Genomic DNA, 18397 nt, shown 5'->3' with positions numbered 1-18397 from the left:
CTAAGAAGGCAGCTAGTTTACAAGACCAACAAGCTGTTTTGGCTTGTGTAGGCATGGGATGGTCCCATGCAGGCACTGCCATAATGGTCCAACCCGACCGTAGTTTGACAATACCTACAATAGTGGGAGTACCTCAGCGTATATCGGTGGCTGACAAATTCCTATCTATAATATCTATATACGTGCCAAAACTGATGGCTTTTTGCCAATGCTTATTTAAGTGAACTGGAGTGTAAGGAGTGGACGCGATAACACCTATTGCTTAAAAATAAAGGGTACCAAGGACCACTTAGCTAGTTGCAATCCAGCCATTCCCTCCTAGAAGGATGCTTCGAAAGTAACTCAGACGGCCCCTTCACAGCACAAAGCTTGATGTTACTGCGTGGGAGCGCTGGCTCGGAGATCGCAGATGAGTGGGTTTTGGATGGGAACTGACAGGCAGTGGGTGATTATACCATCGGTAGTAGCATGGCATGCGCAGTCCGTAGGTGGGTAAAAAGTGAAACGCAAACTGCCCCCACTTCCCATCTTCCTACTCTCTGTACTTCAATGCAAATGTTTTGGCTTGTAGGTGGTGCTTGCGGCCCGACCTATAAAGGAAGTAACAAACGTAACCAGTTATCCTGGATTTACTGTGTTTGTTCAGAAAGAGACTATTGGGTGGAAGTAATAGTATCTTTTAAAAATGCAAACACTTGTCTTCCAGACGCATCTTCAGGTAGTTAACAATGATCAAATTGTTTCTTCTTAACACAGGTAAAGGTAGTGCTTTGCAGTATGGTGCAAAGAGTTGTACCTTCTTTTATCCACAGTGAAGCAAGTTCAAGTGGTATGTTGGGAAACCTATTCTGAGAATCCTAGTCATCCCTGGGACGAGCCTTCCGACGGAGTTGGATGATGCATTACTACAAGGCTCCAAACACGTCTGTTAGAGTAGGGAGTGCCTCCATTACAGCTTGGCTTAATAGACAGTCTGTTAATGCAAAGCGGATAATGGAACTTTTGATCCAGCAATATGAAAGTCTGCTAATGTTGGGTTATGAGCTATTTGACATCAGTCTATTGCACACACAGTTCTGCATTGGCTTATGTAACTCCTGTTGCCCCAATAAAAGTTGTACTAGAAATAAGATTGAAGATATGGAAATTTGCTGTACTAAGAGGTTTACAAACATCATATTCTTAAGATAGCAAGGGATTTTGACAGTTAACATCTCATATTGACTCTCCGTATCGACAGCCTTGAATAAATCTGTATCGCAAACTGATTATACACTTTAACCTATGGAACTTGAAAATGCTATTGTGGAAATCAAGGGGCTATAACAATCTGTGGGGAAAGATCCAAGAATACTTACATTTACATATAATTCTCCTTGAGGAAGTCTTCTTAAAAATCCCACCAGTTTTTGATGGCTAAAATACTGAATCCTGCCATGAGGGGCCTTAAGAGTCATCCCTTGGGCACCTTAGTGATTGCTATTAGTGATCGGCTAAGTGGAGGAGTATCCTGTTTGAATGGTATCCCTACAAAATATCCCCACCAAAAATATTGCCGTACATATGGTCGTTTGTCTCGTCCATAGGTGTTATTTTTTGGGGGGATAATTTGTGGGAGCGGGGGTTGCAGAGCGGTGTCCCCTGCACATATTAAAATAATGCAGGGGTTGCGGGGATGTCCCCGCAGGGCCCATCTGCAAAAAATATGGGGATATTTTTGCGGGGATATTAACACATGGAACCATTTGAATGATGCACCCTATGGGATTTTTGCAGTGCAATTGTTCTGCCATTGATATCATTGGAAAGATTATTAATTTCTGAATTTAATCCTGAATTTGTATTCTAATACAGCACTAAAAATTGGTGACCTCTTGCAATCTGAATTGAGTAGAATCGAAAATACTGAGATATTGGTGGGAGGAGATTTTAACTCTGCCTGCTCTGACATAGTCAATGGTTTATCCACATCAATATTCTGGGCAGTCGAGACTGTGGGGCAGGCACTGAGCAGTATTTATTGATATTTTGGACCAAACTAAACTGGATGTGAATAGATCAGTGATATTCGAAGTAAAAAGACTTGGGCTACTGGTTAAGTAGCTAGCATTATAGATTGTGTCAGCAGGTCGCTCTTTACCGATTTTAAAGAATATTCTGTTCAAGGCTAGTGGCCACAATGTCTTAAAGGCTAATTTCTCATCATTGCAGTCGAAGTCCCCTCAACCGGCCCCTAAGGAACTGCTTGTGCACACCTCTAGAAACTGTAAGCTGGAAGCCGATGGAAATTAACCTCTTTAATCGTAATCGAACTCCTTTCTGTAATGGGGAAAATGACTATTTCTCCCCCCCCCCCCCCCCCCCCCGCCCTAGAAATGTTTCATTTCGTCACGGAATTGATTATATCATATTCAGTCCTGTATCACTGTAGCGTTTTACGCCAAAGCATGGGGCTAAACGGTGGTCCATGAAGGGGGGGGCAGGAGGGGTCTGACAAAGCCTGGGGAGGTTGAACACAAACTATCCGATTCTGAACCACCCAGAGGTATTGTACAAAACTAACTACAGGGTTGCATTATAAATACTCAATTGTGTCATGTATGAAGCATAGTGCAGCAAGAGGTTAGACTCTGTTCCAGGATTTCTGTCCTACAGTAAGGGTTAGATGCACATGGGCAAGCAGATTTAACAAATGCTTTCATGGTAAGGTATGGATGCAATAACCCATGGAGATCCTGCAGCTCGCAAGGACGCCATTGGGCATGTCCACCCATGGGATTGTATACGATGGATGGTATAGCCTACACCACGACAGACCACCTGATTCCAAGCCTGTAAAGATGCAATGTTAAAATTGTACATTAGCGCTGCCTCGTAGTGTAGATTATAGTGTGGGGTAACACTAGGTTAGGTACTTCTACCATTACTAGTAAGTGGGGTGTTCTAGTTCCTGATAAACTATTTGATGTGCCTATACCTAGATGTATTCACCAAGGTGCTGTGGTCAGTTGTAGGAGATGTCAGGGCTCACCTTTTCCCTGCCACCTTACCCAGAACAAAAAAACCATGCCTACTCAGTCATCATAAACGTTTTGTTTCTCAGGTTTGACTCGGTGGGTCAGGCTGCAGAAGCATCTTCCATTTCCGATATGAAGGGAGGCGGCGCTGGTGGCGGCAACACTAACTGGAAGTCTCTGTTGGAGGTCAAATCCGAGAACCTGGGCCACGGGGAGAAGGTGAGCATCTCTTCCTGGAACAGAGCCAGAAGTCAGTTGTGTTAGAAACGACACCGTTGATCCACTTTTATTCATCCGCTTTCCTGGTTGTTTCTGCTCTCTGGGTGACTGGCGTTCGTGCTCCCAAGGTGGATACCATGCTACTGTCCCCTGGGAATTAAAACGTACTTTACTTGGAAGCTTTTCTACCGTCCACTCATGATGGCTCCATGCTTTTCAGAATGGCAGGTGCTCTGCATATGTCCCACAGCGTGAATTGTGCATGTCTTTTTCCCCTCACCCGTGCAGTTTTTGCTTAGGAAAAAGTTCGTTTCCTGTCCCTGCGATCACATAAACCTAACAACTTTGGGACACAGAATCTGCGTGAATGGGCAAGGATTACTTCAGTGGGGAGCTATTTCTTTACATTTTAAAACTGATCCGTTCAAAGATACATAGGTCACAAAGGGGATTTGCTTTCCTGAAAGAACTCCACGTGAATCTCACCTGGAATACAGTGGGGGGGAAAATACACTTAATGAAATGTCCTTACCCCCAACCAGGGCCGGTCCAAAACTGGGCCCTGTGGAAAAATAAAGCATTTTAATCAACTTGTACCGTGATTATGGACTAAGCTCCTGCAGCCTTTGCTATGGCAAGCAGATCCTCCTCCCTCCTTCTCCCACATGCAGCTCCCATCGGTTTCTCTTCAGCGACACCTTGCAGAAAAGATACAGGGCCATGGCTGCAAATGTCTTCCCTGGGCCCACAGCAACGCTTGGCCAATTGAGCTGTACCCGTCACTCATGGAGCCCCCCCCCTAGAGATTACATTTGGAGGAAAGTTTAATGATGGTGCATGAGGCAACCCTGCCCAATCAGCACCTTAAGGGTCTGGCAGTTGCTTTTTCTTTTTAATTAACACTGCCTTTTTGTGATGTGTAAATGTTTAGGTGATTGTATTTGTGAAGGGGCGTTTTGGAAAGCCCACAAAACAGTACTTTGACCTACGACATGTGGTATTTCGTACTAGACCAAGAATCTGTCTGCAAGTTTGACATGCAAATAAGAAAGGGTTTACTTTTATGTGGATATTCAATTTTTAACGCCATGATAAGCTGGTAGTTTGTCTCAAACAGTGACTTTAGGTAGGTGACCTTTTCACAATGTCTTGTGTCACCAAATGCTGAAAAATATAGTGACGTGAACCAGTGCAGTTTTTTTTAGGTTTGTATTACTTTGCGTTGTAGGACTTGTAGTTATTTTAGGATGTGTAAAAATAAAGGTGCAATAATACTCTTTTGGATTAACATGCTTCTATACCAGGGGGGTCTGCAACCCGTGGCTCACCAGATGTTTTGGACTACAGATCTCGTAATCCCGCACCATTGAGTTTGTTGGCTTGGGCTGATAGTTGTTGTCCGACCCATCTGAAGAGCAAAAGGTTGCAGACTCCTGTGCAACTGTATATATTGTCAGTATGCTTTACTATGTGCACTTTGCAAGTGGGCAGGTGCCCACATTGCACAATGGGCTAAAATCCCATTTTAACTGCTAACCAAAGTGTGTGAACCTAGGCAAGATATGTATCTCACTATGCCTGGTCTCAACCTCCAGATTTTTGTACAGTACAATACAGGTACAGTACAATACAGGTGCCACAATGGGCAAAACATCGGTCTGTGATTGAGCTACCCCAACGATCAAATATAAACTGTAATCCGATTTTGGTTGGAATCCCTGAATGAGAATTTTCAGCTCCTAATATCAAGGATATTGTCAAAGAAAATCCAGTCAAACTAACATTGATTGAAGGGAAAACGTCATCTCTCACAGATTCTCAATTTCGATCTGCAAATGAAAATAAAAATAAAAGCGGGCAGGCCTGTAAAAAGCCTAATTTTGACTTGGAAGAGGGGATCCGTTTAACAGTCCTACTCAGTTTCATCTTTCGAGGCAATGAGTAGCAAATCACCAGACCTTTTTGGAATGGCCAACGTGCAGTCTCCGTCTGATGTAAACCCGAGTCCTAAATTATACAAGGTGACCAGTCGGGGTCAGCTCCTTATTAATCCTCCAGGCCTGGGACCAGAAGAGAGACTGGGATGGTAAGAACATGATGGGAGTGGGGGTGAAGATCGAGAGACCCACTGGCGATAAATGGAGAACTAATTACACAATGGAGCTAAACGCAGAGTGAGATTAGTAGAAATGTTTTGGGGAGCCCAGGAAGGAGCCGGCGCAATATTGTTTTGGACGAGAGCGCCAGCCCACTTAAAGAATAGACTGTGGAGTACCTGCTCTTCTTTATTGCACTGCCCCCCAATCCCTGAAAATGAAAGTAAAGAAGTCACATAACACGTTGCGCAAGAACACGCAAGCCTAGCACTGTTGAGAGCTCACCCCACTTGGCATAGCTCTCTTCCCCCTGCTGGGAGCTGAATAGCGTTTGTGGGCCGTCTGCATAATTTACCAAATTAACTGGAATGCCATTAAATCGCAAGGGGAACTTTTAGATCTGCAGTGCACGTTTAATGCCATTTGGGGGACTATCCATGCCACTCTAAAACCAGTGTGTACTGTAGTGGCAACAGGAACAGACTTTCCTTTTGAGACTTAAAACCACGCTTATGAGGCTGCAACTACATGCAGTGTTTGAAATGCTACCTAATTATGAGCTGGGATTGCCTGGGCTATCAGGCACACAGAATGTATGCATATAAAGCATATTTACCCCATGTGGTAAATTTCCCATGCATTTCCATAATTTTAAGTGGTATTTGAAATGCCACATTTTTTTGCACTTGCCGCCAACTACCTGTTTTTTGGAGGGGTGAGAGGGAGGTTTGTTGCAGTGGTTTGATCTGGCAGATCATCTTTCTAATGCAGTAATCGCGGGGGAGTTAAACTGATGGGGTTCAGTTCTCTTGAAGACTCCCCCTGGCCCCCACGCCCCACATTCCCCTGTACTTCCCGTGACTCTAGGTCATTAGAAACTTGGACACACACTTAATTTTACTTTCTCCATTCAATTGGTTCACTCGAAGGAAGTTTCTTGACTGATCCCTTGTATGTATTCGAGTTTAAACTGGACGTAGTATCAAATTGCATGTGTCTGAGATTGTTTTATCAGTTTCAAAAACACGCTTGGTTGTCCTTCGGTTTATGAAGAAAATTTAAGTTCCCAAGCCGGGAACTTACGTCCCCTGCACACTATCTAATATCTGGAATACCAGACCAACAAGTAGATATATCTAACAAGTGATTTTTCTTAATAAATTCAAGGAAGTATGTAAATGGTAATGCATAGAAAAAGGTAATTTGTTCAAAATAATGACTTTGAATCAGATAAGGTTACAAGAAACATTCTTCATTGTTTATTCTTGATGTTGAAGCTGTGGAAGGCCCAACGCGTTTCGAGTGCTACAACACTCTTCATCAGGGGCAATAACAAAGGTTTCTAGGAAAAAATATATATATATATATGTACATTAGGAATATATTTACACCAACAGCAATTTGTTCAACAACATTTCCAAATAACTCATTTTAGATCAAGATATGTATCACAATAACCCATGACATACAAGGATTACCTATGTAGCAGAACGTATGACATTTTAAATATACTGAGTATACACTAACCCTCAAGAGGAAGACCTGTCCCTCATTAATAACTGTAGAAACTGATGGCAAATTCACTAGGTTAATAGTATTTTCACTGTTATGATCGAATGAGGAAATATATAGAAACAATCCTAAAAGTCAATGCATTGAAGTTCTAATATGGTAAAGTGAGCAACTGTGCAACTATTTAGAGAATCTAACCTTGTGTTTTTTTTAAAATAATAGGTATTTCAAATCGAACGGGGGTGGTCTGGGACAGGAAATCCATGCCTTCGTTTAAACAAGACAGCGGGTCTTAGATGGTAAGTCCTTATCTGTAGAGATGAACATCAAAAGCGTCTATTTAGACTGTTATATGTGACATAGTTATGATAGAATAAGTAAAGCCAGTAATGAGTCACTTACAGCGGTACAGCGGTGACCAATACCAAGGATAGCTGAGGGGAAGTGGTAGTCAATGACCGCAAAAGGTTTGGAGATTTGTTCTGGACTGGAGCGAAAAAGTAGGTAGAGTCTCAGTAATGGACACAAAAAGTGAACAGGGTGTTCGAAAGCTTTGTTGCAAAAAACCTAGGTTGAGCCAGTATTGGAAGCTTAAAATTCTTACCTAGTGTATGACAGTGCGGCACACACGGAGACCAGCTGCCAAAAGGGTTGCTCGACACCTTGGCAAGTGCCGCCACTGTTTATCAAGTAGTTAGTAGTGTGACGTAATCACGTGCTTGCGTGTGGTACGTCATACTGTGCGCTGAGCTCCAGGCTTCAGATGGATGCAAGTTAGACAGAATGGAATCTAATTAGTCTCCTCTGGAAGGATGCTCTAAGGGGGCACGTAGGGTTATAAGAGCTTAATCAAATGAGTGAAAAGAGAAAAACAGACTGCGGCGTGTTTACAATGTGACGTCATCACGCAAACGCGTGCATGACGCAACATGTAAACAAATCTAGTGTCGGGGTGAAGGAAATGTTATAATGTGACCTCTAGGGGAATAACAATGCCCAATATGTGCATAACCCTTAATGGTTGAAATTAATATAATTCGTGCAAGGGTCCGGAATCTAGATGGCTAAACTTATAAAAAGAGGACTAAGAGTATACCTTCGCCCGACACTTTGTAAGGACAATAAGGAGTTTGTAAAACGTTGGGCGCACATCCTTAAAAAATGTTCCCTTGATCTGATATTACTTACCATAGAGGAACTCGCGAAAACACTCAATATCATCAACCAAGAGATTGAAGAAGTCTCTACACACCTCTTGAAACTCAAAACTGCATCTGAACTTCAAACAATTTTGGAAGATACCAATAATAAGCTCGATAGCTATAAACGGGATATTGAGCAACGAAAGATTCGGAAATTCCGGAGAGACACATTAGACTACGCCAGAGAAATAGTATACACTTGGCAAGACTACTATAGTAACCACAAACCAAGACCTGGTCCATCCGGAGTTCCCAAGAAACCATCTCCTGACAACAATACTGACAGCAGTGACATTACAAGTGGGGAAATAGAAGAACAACCCAGTGTAAGTTCAGCAACCCCAATCAACACCATCATAGTGACAGACAGCAGTGACCCTATCCCAAGGATAATGGATACATCCATTGCAATAATCCCGGCGCAGCCTTTTTTAGGAGACGCCCGACCAGAAGAGGGCAGAAGAAAACCACGCCAAAAAAACAAGTAGACTCACCCCAGATCATTAATATCTCTTCAAGACAGTTATCTAAAACCCAGATTGATACGCTTAATCTTGGGATATCATTTATCCCCACGAACTCAACTAACCTCTTTGAAGAAGTTAATCTTTTCAAGTTTTTACGCAAAATGGAACTAAAAATCTTTTTTGATAATCTGGGAGAAATAACCCCAGCTAAACAACATGATTTTCTAGAGATGAAGAACCAGAGTAACTTCCATCCGCAAATTAATAATCCACTCCTTAATCTATTTAAAACCAAAACCACTCGTGACCTGAGAAGAATCAAATATGAGACCTCTACTCAGCAGAATATTTGGCGTCATCAACTTAAACTGATCAAAGAACTTGCCGACGACACTTCCATCACAATTAAACAAGCCGACAAAGGGGGAGCCCTTGTACTCATGGATACAAATCTATACAACACGGGCTGTCTTAAACTACTGGATGATAGACAGACTTACTTACTGCTTGATAACGATCCTACAAATGACATCAGCACCATCATCAAACAGACAATTGAAAAGGCTAGTACGATGGATTGGATTTCAGACAAAACGGAAGAATTTTTAATTAAAACTAACCCAATCATCCCAGTTTTCTATGGGTTACCTAAAATTCATAAAGATCCCAAAGACCCGCCCTTTAGACCAATTGTCGCTGTTACTGACAGTATATTTCAACCTTTGGCGGTCTACCTTGATACAGCACTGCAACCTCTGGTACAGAAAATACCGACATACCTAAAAGACACCACACATTTTCTCCAGAGAATCAACAACTTACAGATCAGCTTTCCTGATCCTCTAATATTCTCTATGGACGTCACAAGTCTATACACTTAAATTCCCCACGATGAAGGCATAGCGGCCCTAGAATGGTTTCTTTTACAACATGATGAAATTCAGATTCAAAAAACCTTTGCTATTGAACTTATCAGCCTGATACTCTACAACAATTACTTCAGATTTAATGATAAGTACTATTTACAGATTTCAGGTACCTCTATGGGTTCGGCTGTGGCTCCGTCCTACGCAAATATCTTCATGTTCTACTTTGAGAAAACCTTTGTTTTGGATCACCCACATTGGAAACACATTATACACTGCTGGTTAAGATATATTGACGATGTATTTGGAACGGCACACATCAAGAACTGACAGATTTTTGGCAATATATTAACCAATGTAACCCACGTATCAAAATCACTATGGAAATTGGCACACCACAGGTGAACTTTCTGGACGTAACAGTAGAATGGAAAAACATGGAATTAACAACACTAATGGACAGAAAACCAACTGATGTTAACAGCTCCCTTCATTTCAACAGTTTTCACCCGAGACATTTAAAAGAAAACCTACCTTATAGCCAACTATTATGGGCTAAACGGATAACCTCCAACATAGAAAAACTTCAGACAGAATTTGATACTATTAGATCAAGATTTCTAGAAAGAGGTTTCCCGGAAGAAGTAGTAGCTCAAGCTATTTCCAGGACACAAGTACACCCCCGTAACTTATTACTTAACAAACAACCGAAACAAACTCAGTCAAACCTCATCTACACATTGAAGTACTCTGCCCAGAGCTTTCTAGTCAAAAAAATCATCACTAAGAATTGGGATCTTATCAAATCGGATCCTAACCTCAACCGTCTCTTTCCAGTCCCCCCAATGCTAGCATACAAAAGAGGACGGAACTTCAGAGATATGCTAATCAAAGCTGAAAGACCTAAAATACCTACCCAAAGGACTTTGAAGCAATCAAGAAATGGCACTTTCCCGTGCCTAAATTGTCAACACTGCTCGAACATCATCAAAGGTAATTACATCAGACATCCGAACAATGGTAAAAAGATTTTCCTAAAAAACTTCGCAACCTGTGACTCCAAAAATGTCATCTACACCATTAGATGCCCCTGTGGGAAATATTATGTTGGGAAAACCAGTAGAAAAGCTGAAGAAAGATGGACTGAACATAAGTCCCAGATTCGCACAAAATGTGAAGTCACCTGTATTCCGGCATTTTAGAGACAATAAGCATAACATCTCGCAAATGAGATTTGCAATACTAGAAGTATTACACCCCCTCCAACGAGGAGGTGACTTACCCAAACTTTTGGCACAAAAAGAATTGTACTGGATTCATAGACTAGATGCAATGACCCCACTCGGTCTAAATGAAGAGTACTATTTAGGTCCATTTATTTAAATAACACCTTCACTAAATTTTCTCTTAACATGCATCTTCATCAATGTCTCTATAAAAAACACTTGATATGATTGTTGGTTAGAATTATCATATCCACATTATAAGATTGTGAACCAACTAACTTGGACAGTTGACATAGAAATGTTAAATGTTTTCAAAGTTTATTCATATTCAGTCATTCTGTTGACTCCATCCCGGTAATATACAATCTGTACAATTGATATTCCCTTTACTAGACTGTGAACCAAACGGGTGGGCAGAATGGCATTGGTTGGTTGCATTATAAGTATGTACCTTACCATTAGTATCAACTATTTTTATTACTATAACTACAACTCTAGTTTTCTACTTATATTATTCATGACACTTTAAATGCGTGGATGTTGATCCAAATGATTTTTATAAGTTTAGCCATCTGGATTCCGGACCCTTGCACGAATTATATTTTCAACCATTAAGGGTTATGCACATATTGGGCATTGTTATTCCCCTAGAGGTCACATTATAACATTTCCTTCACCCCGACACTAGGTTTGTTTACATGTTGCGTCATGCACGCGTTTGCGTGATGACGTCACATTGTAAACACGCTGCTGTCTGTTTTTCTCTTTTCACTCAATTGATTAAGCTCTTATAACCCTACGTGCCCCTTTAGAGCATCCTTCCAGAGGAGACTAATTAGATTCCATTCTGTCTAACTTGCATCCATCTGAAGCCTGGAGCTCAGCGCACAGTATGACGTACCACACGCAAGCACGTGATTACGTCACACTACTAACTACTTGATAAACAGTGGCGGCACTTGCCAAGGTGTCGAGCAACCCTTTTGGCAGCTGGTCTCCGTGTGTGCCGCACTGTCATACACTAGGTAAGAATTTTAAGCTTCCAATACTGGCTCAACCTAGGTTTTTTTGCAACAAAGCTTTCGAACACCCTGTTCACTTTTTGTGTCCATTACTGAGACTCTACCTACTTTTTCTCAGCGCTCCAGTCCAGAACAAATCTCCAAACCTTTTGCGGTCATTGACTACCACTTCCCCTCAGCTATCCTTGATATTGGTCAACCGCGTTACCGCTGTAAGTGACTCATTACTGGCTTTACTTATTCTATCATAACTGTCACATATAACAGTCTAAATAGACGCTTTTGATGTTCATCTCTACAGATAAGGACTTACATCTAAGACCCGCTGTCTTGTTTAAACGAAGGCCTGGCTTTCCCGTCCCAGACCACCCCCGTTCTCTTGAAGTACCTCTTATTTTAAAAATAACACAAGGTTAGATTCTCTAAATAGTTGCACAGTTGCTCACTTTACCATATTAGAACTTCAATGCATTGACTTAGGATTTTTTCTATATATTTCCTCATTCGATCATAACAGTGAAAATACTATTACCCTAGTGAATTTGCCATCAGTTTCTACAGTTATTAATGAGGGACAGGTCTTCCTCTTGAGGGTTAGTGTATACTCAGTATATTTAAAATGTCATACGTTCTGCTACATGGGTAATCCTTGTATGTCATGGGTTATTGTGATACATATCTTGATCTAAAATGAGTTATTTAGAAATGTTGTTGAACAAATTGCTGTTGGTGTAAATATATTCCTAATGTACATATTATATATATATTTTTTCCTAGAAACCTTTGTTATTGCCCCTGGTGAAGTGTTGTAGCACTCGAAACGCGTTGGGCCTTCCACAGCTTCAACATCAAGAATAAACAATGAAGAATGTTTCTTGTAACCTTATCTGATTCAAAGTCATTATTTTGAACAAATTACCTTTTTCTATGCATTACCATTTACATACTTCCTTGAATTTATTAAGAAAAATCACTTGTTAGATATATCTACTTGTTGGTCTGGTATTCCAGATATTAGATAGTGTGCAGGGGACGTAAGTTCCCGGCTTGGGAACTTAAATTTTCTTCATTGTATTGTGCAACCAAGGTGTCCTGGTTGCCCCTCTCTCCTCTGCACCTCATACTTGATAAGCATTTTTTCTAAACACCTAGTATCTAATTTTACTCTTACTATTTACAAATATTTTTCCTCACTAGGGTGTGCCATACTTGTCCTATCCTTCCCTTCTTGTCCTTCGGTTTATGCCAAGAGCCAGTGAAAAGGGCCAGTGACTGCAAACGCCACCCAGAGTTTCCATCCCATGCGGATTTGTAAAGAGTTCACTGTTCAGTTGCTGTGAAGCAGTGGTAGGTGTAGGAAGTGGCCGCATGCATTCTAGGGGCATATGTCAAAAACCAGGCCTGTCATCGCTGGCCCCTCCCCTCAACTTTTCCTAACCCCGCTGGCACGTCTAGTCACCCTAGCATTGTCTGATACACCGATCTTTGCTCTTTTACCGCCCTACTACCATATAGGTCATTTGGTATTCCAAAGCCTGCTTATTTCGTTGTGCAAAAGCTTGCCCAAAGAAAAGTGCAAATGGAATGAAAGCAACGTAGCTGAAACCTTGCTCTAGGAGTGTCACACATCAGCCACCCAGTCCCCCGCTCGCCATCCTGCTTGGGCCTTATCTTTTGGAACTTAAGATGGTGTAGTTTGTCCAAAGCATTGCATCCAAGCTAGCAATTCTGTCAAGTGAGCTCAAGAAGCTGAGAAACTGACTCGAGATGTGGGGAGCTGAGCTAGTTGTGTTGCAGTGGGGTGGGGGCTGGGGGGAACTCGGTTGCAGAATTTACGTTGCAAGTCAATAGCCATTTAAGAACTTGGAGGAAGGAGAATGCGAAATGCTTGTTTTTTCACCCCAGTGGTTACAGAGCTTTGAATACATTCAAGGTTGAAACAAACAAGCGCAAACTATCGGCCGCTCTCCAGCATCTTATTTCCTCCCATGAAATATTAGAACGTGTTTTGCTGCTAGGCTAACGCATGGCCCTATACGAGAGCCTCTTCACCCAGACAGCTACGAGTTGCCTCGTTCCCCATGGTATAGCTTGCTTGCTGCGCATGTGATGGACTCGACTTAATGGATCTGTGAACGCTCCTGCAATTTCGCTCTAAAGCGGAATGGCAGGGGCCCCTATTTTAAAGCGCAAATGCCCTGGAAAGCTTGAGCAGTGGCGCGTGAAATCTCTGGCCTTCCAGAGCTGGGGACAAGAAAGCAAAAGCGGTCGGGTCCTCTACTGCAAGCTCCACTTGGTCTCCGAAGGTAGTGCAAATAGCTTCGAAAAATTGCCTCTTTGGATGCTGCTGTAAGTGGAGGGCGCCCAGCAGTAAGGACAAGGGGCTAGACTACATTGGTATGTGTGCTTTTGTTTCAGTGACCAACAGCCAGTTCTGTCATAACTTTACTTTTACTGTTACAAATCGGTCTGGCACTTGGGAGCCTTGTTCAAATGTCTTTCTCCCACAGGCAGATTATTTCACAAGTGTGGCTACGATTGTGTACCTGCGTAAAGAGAACTGCATGTACCAGGCCTGCCCATCTGCAGAATGCAACAAGAAAGTTGTGGACCTACAGAATGGACTGTTCCGCTGTGAAAAATGCAACCAGGAGTTCCCCAACTTCAAATACCGCCTCATCCTTTCGGTGAGTAATGCATATAGGGTACGACTGGTGGTGGAGGGGTGGGGGGCAGGACCTATAACACCCTCAAAGGCCTGCGGAGCCACTGAATCTTTTTAGTTGAGTAAGGTGTGGGAAAGGGTGTCCTGTTTCCATGGAGCTGCTGGGTCATGTCTTCTGCTGTCTGTAGAGGTGTGGTCTCTATCCTGGAATATAGGTTCCATTCACGAATGTCTGTCCTGTGATGCTCTCCATGGAGCAAGTTCTTTGGAGGGGAGTCTCTCTCCGTCGGGATTGTCTCTGGAGCAGTCTTTCCTATTATACGGCCGCCCTTGTGGAGACGTCCATCCAGTGATCTTGCATGTCTTATATGAGCAGTCTTTGTTGTATGGTTTTAAAACGAAGTCTGTAAGCAAGAATAGTACTCTCGTTTGTAGTGATAAAGGCACATGCATAAGGGCACAATCGTACAACATTCCACGGATTGTTTAAGGCGCGTAACATGAAATACATATACTGCGCATGCACTTACAGAGGCAGTACTGTTACCATCTCTCGTCATCCTGGTCGCTTTTATTTTCCATTCTTCTAGCCCTCCTCATCCAGATGACGGTCACCTTTACTGCACTTAACCCGTTCTTGGTTTTCTTTTTTCACAAATTATCTGTTTAATTTGTTAATGAAGACTTAACACCCATCATTCGTTTATTTAATGACGACCCTGGAAAGTAATGTCCTGTGACTTGAAGTAATTCGAGTGCACTAACCATACATTCTTCCAACCACTTTTTGCTCCTTACTGTTCCCATTTCACATGCTCTTTCCAACGCCCTTTTCCTTTCCCTTTTGCTTTCGTACGCTGCCCATTTACTATTCAAAGCTTAATTTTTCCCTCCGTTTCCTTCCTCTCCCCAGACATCCCCATCGCCCTCTACTGACTTCCCCATGGGTTTGAGGCTCTTATTTCTTCCATTGCTATCAAGGTTTCTTTGTGAAATGGCCTTGCAGCAGAGGAGCTCAGGCACGCTGGCAATGAACTGTAGCCAAACTCAGTTCCTCACAGTAGGATTCCCCCAAAGCATTCTCCCGACTCCGCTCCTGTGAAAATTCGATTTGTGACCATTCAAAGCCACAAAAAGCGGAATATCTTGTAGTGAATCGACACCATCTTTTGCTTGAGGGCCACATCTGTTCAACTTTCTTCCAGGCATTTTACCCTGAACATACTCTGCAGTATAAAACCCTTTTCTCCCCCTTTAAAATCTTCAGTGACTCAAGGTAACTACCCCGAAACAGGGCTATTATGTCATATTGGGAAGAGACCACTCCATTGAAAGTTTTGCAGCATTTGGCAGTAAGGCTCCTCTGTAATGTCATTTGTTACCAACATGTTAAACCCACCCTCTGATCAGTTCACGAGCTCCCTGTCAGAAAAAGATGGCCATTTAATTCCTAGGTTCTTGTCCACAAATAACAGCATGGAAATGCTCGAGGTTACTTATTCAAAGTAATCCCTACGCACAAGACTGTCTAACATTTACCTTGAACAAGAACATGTTGGGCTCTTCCAACTACAAGTATGCCATAACGGGAGACCTATTCAATGCTGTGTGTGGGGGACACCTAGGTAACTCACTTCCCTGTTCTCTCCATGACCACCTTGACCTCTGCCAGTCCCAACACAGCCCAAAGACCTGCTTTTTCTCTCAGGCTTTCGAAGACTGCTCCCAAGTTTGCTTCCTTGACTAGTCCCTTAAGGCTTTGTTGTGATTTTCAAAATTGAATAAAAAATAGAATTTCAAATTAACTAATTCATGATCTCTCCCGAGTAAGAGTTGTGGCCACTCTGCCTTTGATGCTTATATACCTTACCTGTGTCCTTCCTACGGATGCTCCGAGCGGGCCTGAAAGAATGCAGTCAACCTTATGAAGTGATGTGCTGCCGGAAGGAGCAATCTTACCCTGCGGAATTCGACCATCTGCACAGTGAGCCTGGTCTTTTTTGAAATTTTAAATGAAATTGAATGATGGTAGATCAATCTGTGGAAAATGTGTGGGGCTAATCCGCACACATTTTCCTTTGCTCACCAAACGGCATACACAGACCTTTGTACTCTGGGTGGACACAGCCTACAGGCACAGTCCTCCCTTTCCTATTTAGTTGGGATCTGACAGGTGGAGTACATGATGCATCTTAGATGGGGGAGGGCCAAAACCTTCCCCCTTCAATGGCCAGACTAATTAAGTAAGCCTCCATGGACCTGCCCTTTCCCTTTGTCTAAGCTCTGCTGCTGAAGGCAGCCTCACATACTAATTAAATTTTAATTCAAACAGGCCCACATGGGGGCATGACTGCCTAATCAAAGGATACCGGAAACCCCAACACTCCTTTCATATGCGCTGTCACCCTGAAGCCAGCTCTCGCCCTAAAGTTTCAATGACGGGGAGCTGTCATATCTGGTACATGTTTACAGTAGGCAACCCCTGCAATTTAGAGGATAGTCTTATGTAATTTGATGGAGACAGTCTGTCCTCGCCAAAGCTTCAAGGCAGTCCTGTTGCTTTAATCAGGAACCACAGAATGCTCAAATAACCAGAGACACCCTTTGGTCCACAACAGACCAGAAGATGGGTGGGACTTGATATAACATGTTTTCACCCCTTTACCTTTTCCGTTGCAAAGCACTCTGGTCGTGAACTCACACATGCAGGAGGTTGTTGGTGTGGATCTACGATTGGTTCATTAAGGTAGGCTTAGCCTACACCAATCACCGGGCCCCATTTGGCTTTAAAAGAGGGTAGAGCCCCTCTTTTTGGAGATAGTCTGAAGACTTTGCAAGGAGTAGCAAGAACTCATTTGGACCCTGGCTGTGAAGGTACAGTCTGCCTTACAGCTTCCACCAGTGAAGGAAGGCCAGGATTTCCAAGAGGGAAGCAAGATCCCTCCCCTACACATCTCCCAGGGAATTGAGGGAGATACTGAATCCAGAGGACCATCCAGCAGCTCTAGAACCGGTACCCAGCTAGCACAAAGCATGTCCTGCTAGGCTTTGCAGCAAGCTTCCTAGGTGGGGAATGCCAGAGTCCCTGAACCAAACCCAGGACAAGGCTGGTGCCCACAACACTCGGCTTTGGGCTGTCTACCTTCAAGGACGACACCAGCCCAGTGAAGAAGCTAGTAAGAGTGCATCAAACAGCATACACCGTAAGAAACATTTTTGAACCACTCAAGCTGCATCCGACTGCCCCATTGACTGTTATCACGCTGCAGTTGCGAATGTCATCAGACTCCTCGACCAGGCTTCAGACCCACCAACCAACACTGAGAACGATTCCTAACCCTGAGCCGTCATGTAGGCCAGCCTGCAGCTGTCATCCAGCCTCGCTCGCCGAACTGCCCGCCGCCTGATACGCAGCTGTCTCTCGCCTTGAACTGTCGCTGAAGCTGCAAAGCACCCAAATTCGACTCGACCCGGTCGAGCACCAAGTACTTCTACGAGCACAAAGCACATTGTTGGCCGCTAGGGACAGTTTTATGACCTATTTGCCCCCTTTGCCTTTACCGACTGCCCTCCTGTCAGTAGCCAGAGTGCATGCCCTTTCCTTCTTGTAACTGTCTGTCCTCTGCATTCCTTTGGAGGGTAGGTTGTAGCTCGAGCGGAAATGGAACTAGTCGGGCACACCCTCTAACTGGCCTGTCACCTCCTTCAAAGGCAATATCGACTCTGCATCCACACCAAGAAAAGTCTTTATTCAAGCCTGTAACTCCGTGGCATCAATAAACATGGCCAAACTTTTCAAAGTCTGTAAGGAACTGGCCAATCCTGCAGCAGCTTCCTCTTCTGTCACACCCACCCATGACCTTTGCTCGGCCCTGGCTGCACACTTCACAAAAACCCAAGATATCCTTTTCTCTCACTTCCACACCACATCATACACCAACACCTCTGGAGCCTCCCTTGGCCCCTCCACCACTTCTCTGTTCTCACACCCATCACACCTGATGAGGTCACCAGATAAGTCCGGACTATGAAGACCTCATCCAAACAGATGGACCCCTGCCCCTCCAAAACCATTAAGGACAACATTGACACTCTCGCTCCAGCT

General features: G+C 43.2%; 1 protein-coding gene and 1 long non-coding RNA gene across 2 annotated transcripts in view; both read left to right on the top strand.

The window, feature by feature from the left end:
• The window catches only part of RPA1 (replication protein A1), a 295679-nt gene that overhangs the window by 208301 nt on the left and 68981 nt on the right, over nt 1–18397 (top strand). The window contains exons 13-14 of the mRNA XM_069615363.1: nt 3104–3236; nt 14138–14314. Of these exons, the coding sequence (XP_069471464.1) occupies nt 3104–3236; nt 14138–14314 (310 nt within the window). The remainder of the gene's footprint in view (nt 1–3103; nt 3237–14137; nt 14315–18397) is intronic.
• On the top strand, nt 7065–12513 carry LOC138488430 (uncharacterized). The gene is made up of 2 exons (XR_011274668.1): nt 7065–7143; nt 12405–12513. It is a non-coding gene; the product is annotated as an uncharacterized lncRNA (long non-coding RNA).

The sequence above is a fragment of the Ambystoma mexicanum genome, chromosome 9, assembly GCF_040938575.1.
Source record: "Ambystoma mexicanum isolate Mex_15411 chromosome 9, UKY_AmexF1_1, whole genome shotgun sequence".
Taxonomy (NCBI): domain Eukaryota; kingdom Metazoa; phylum Chordata; class Amphibia; order Caudata; family Ambystomatidae; genus Ambystoma; species Ambystoma mexicanum.
This window is presented reverse-complemented; position numbering and strand designations above follow the sequence as displayed.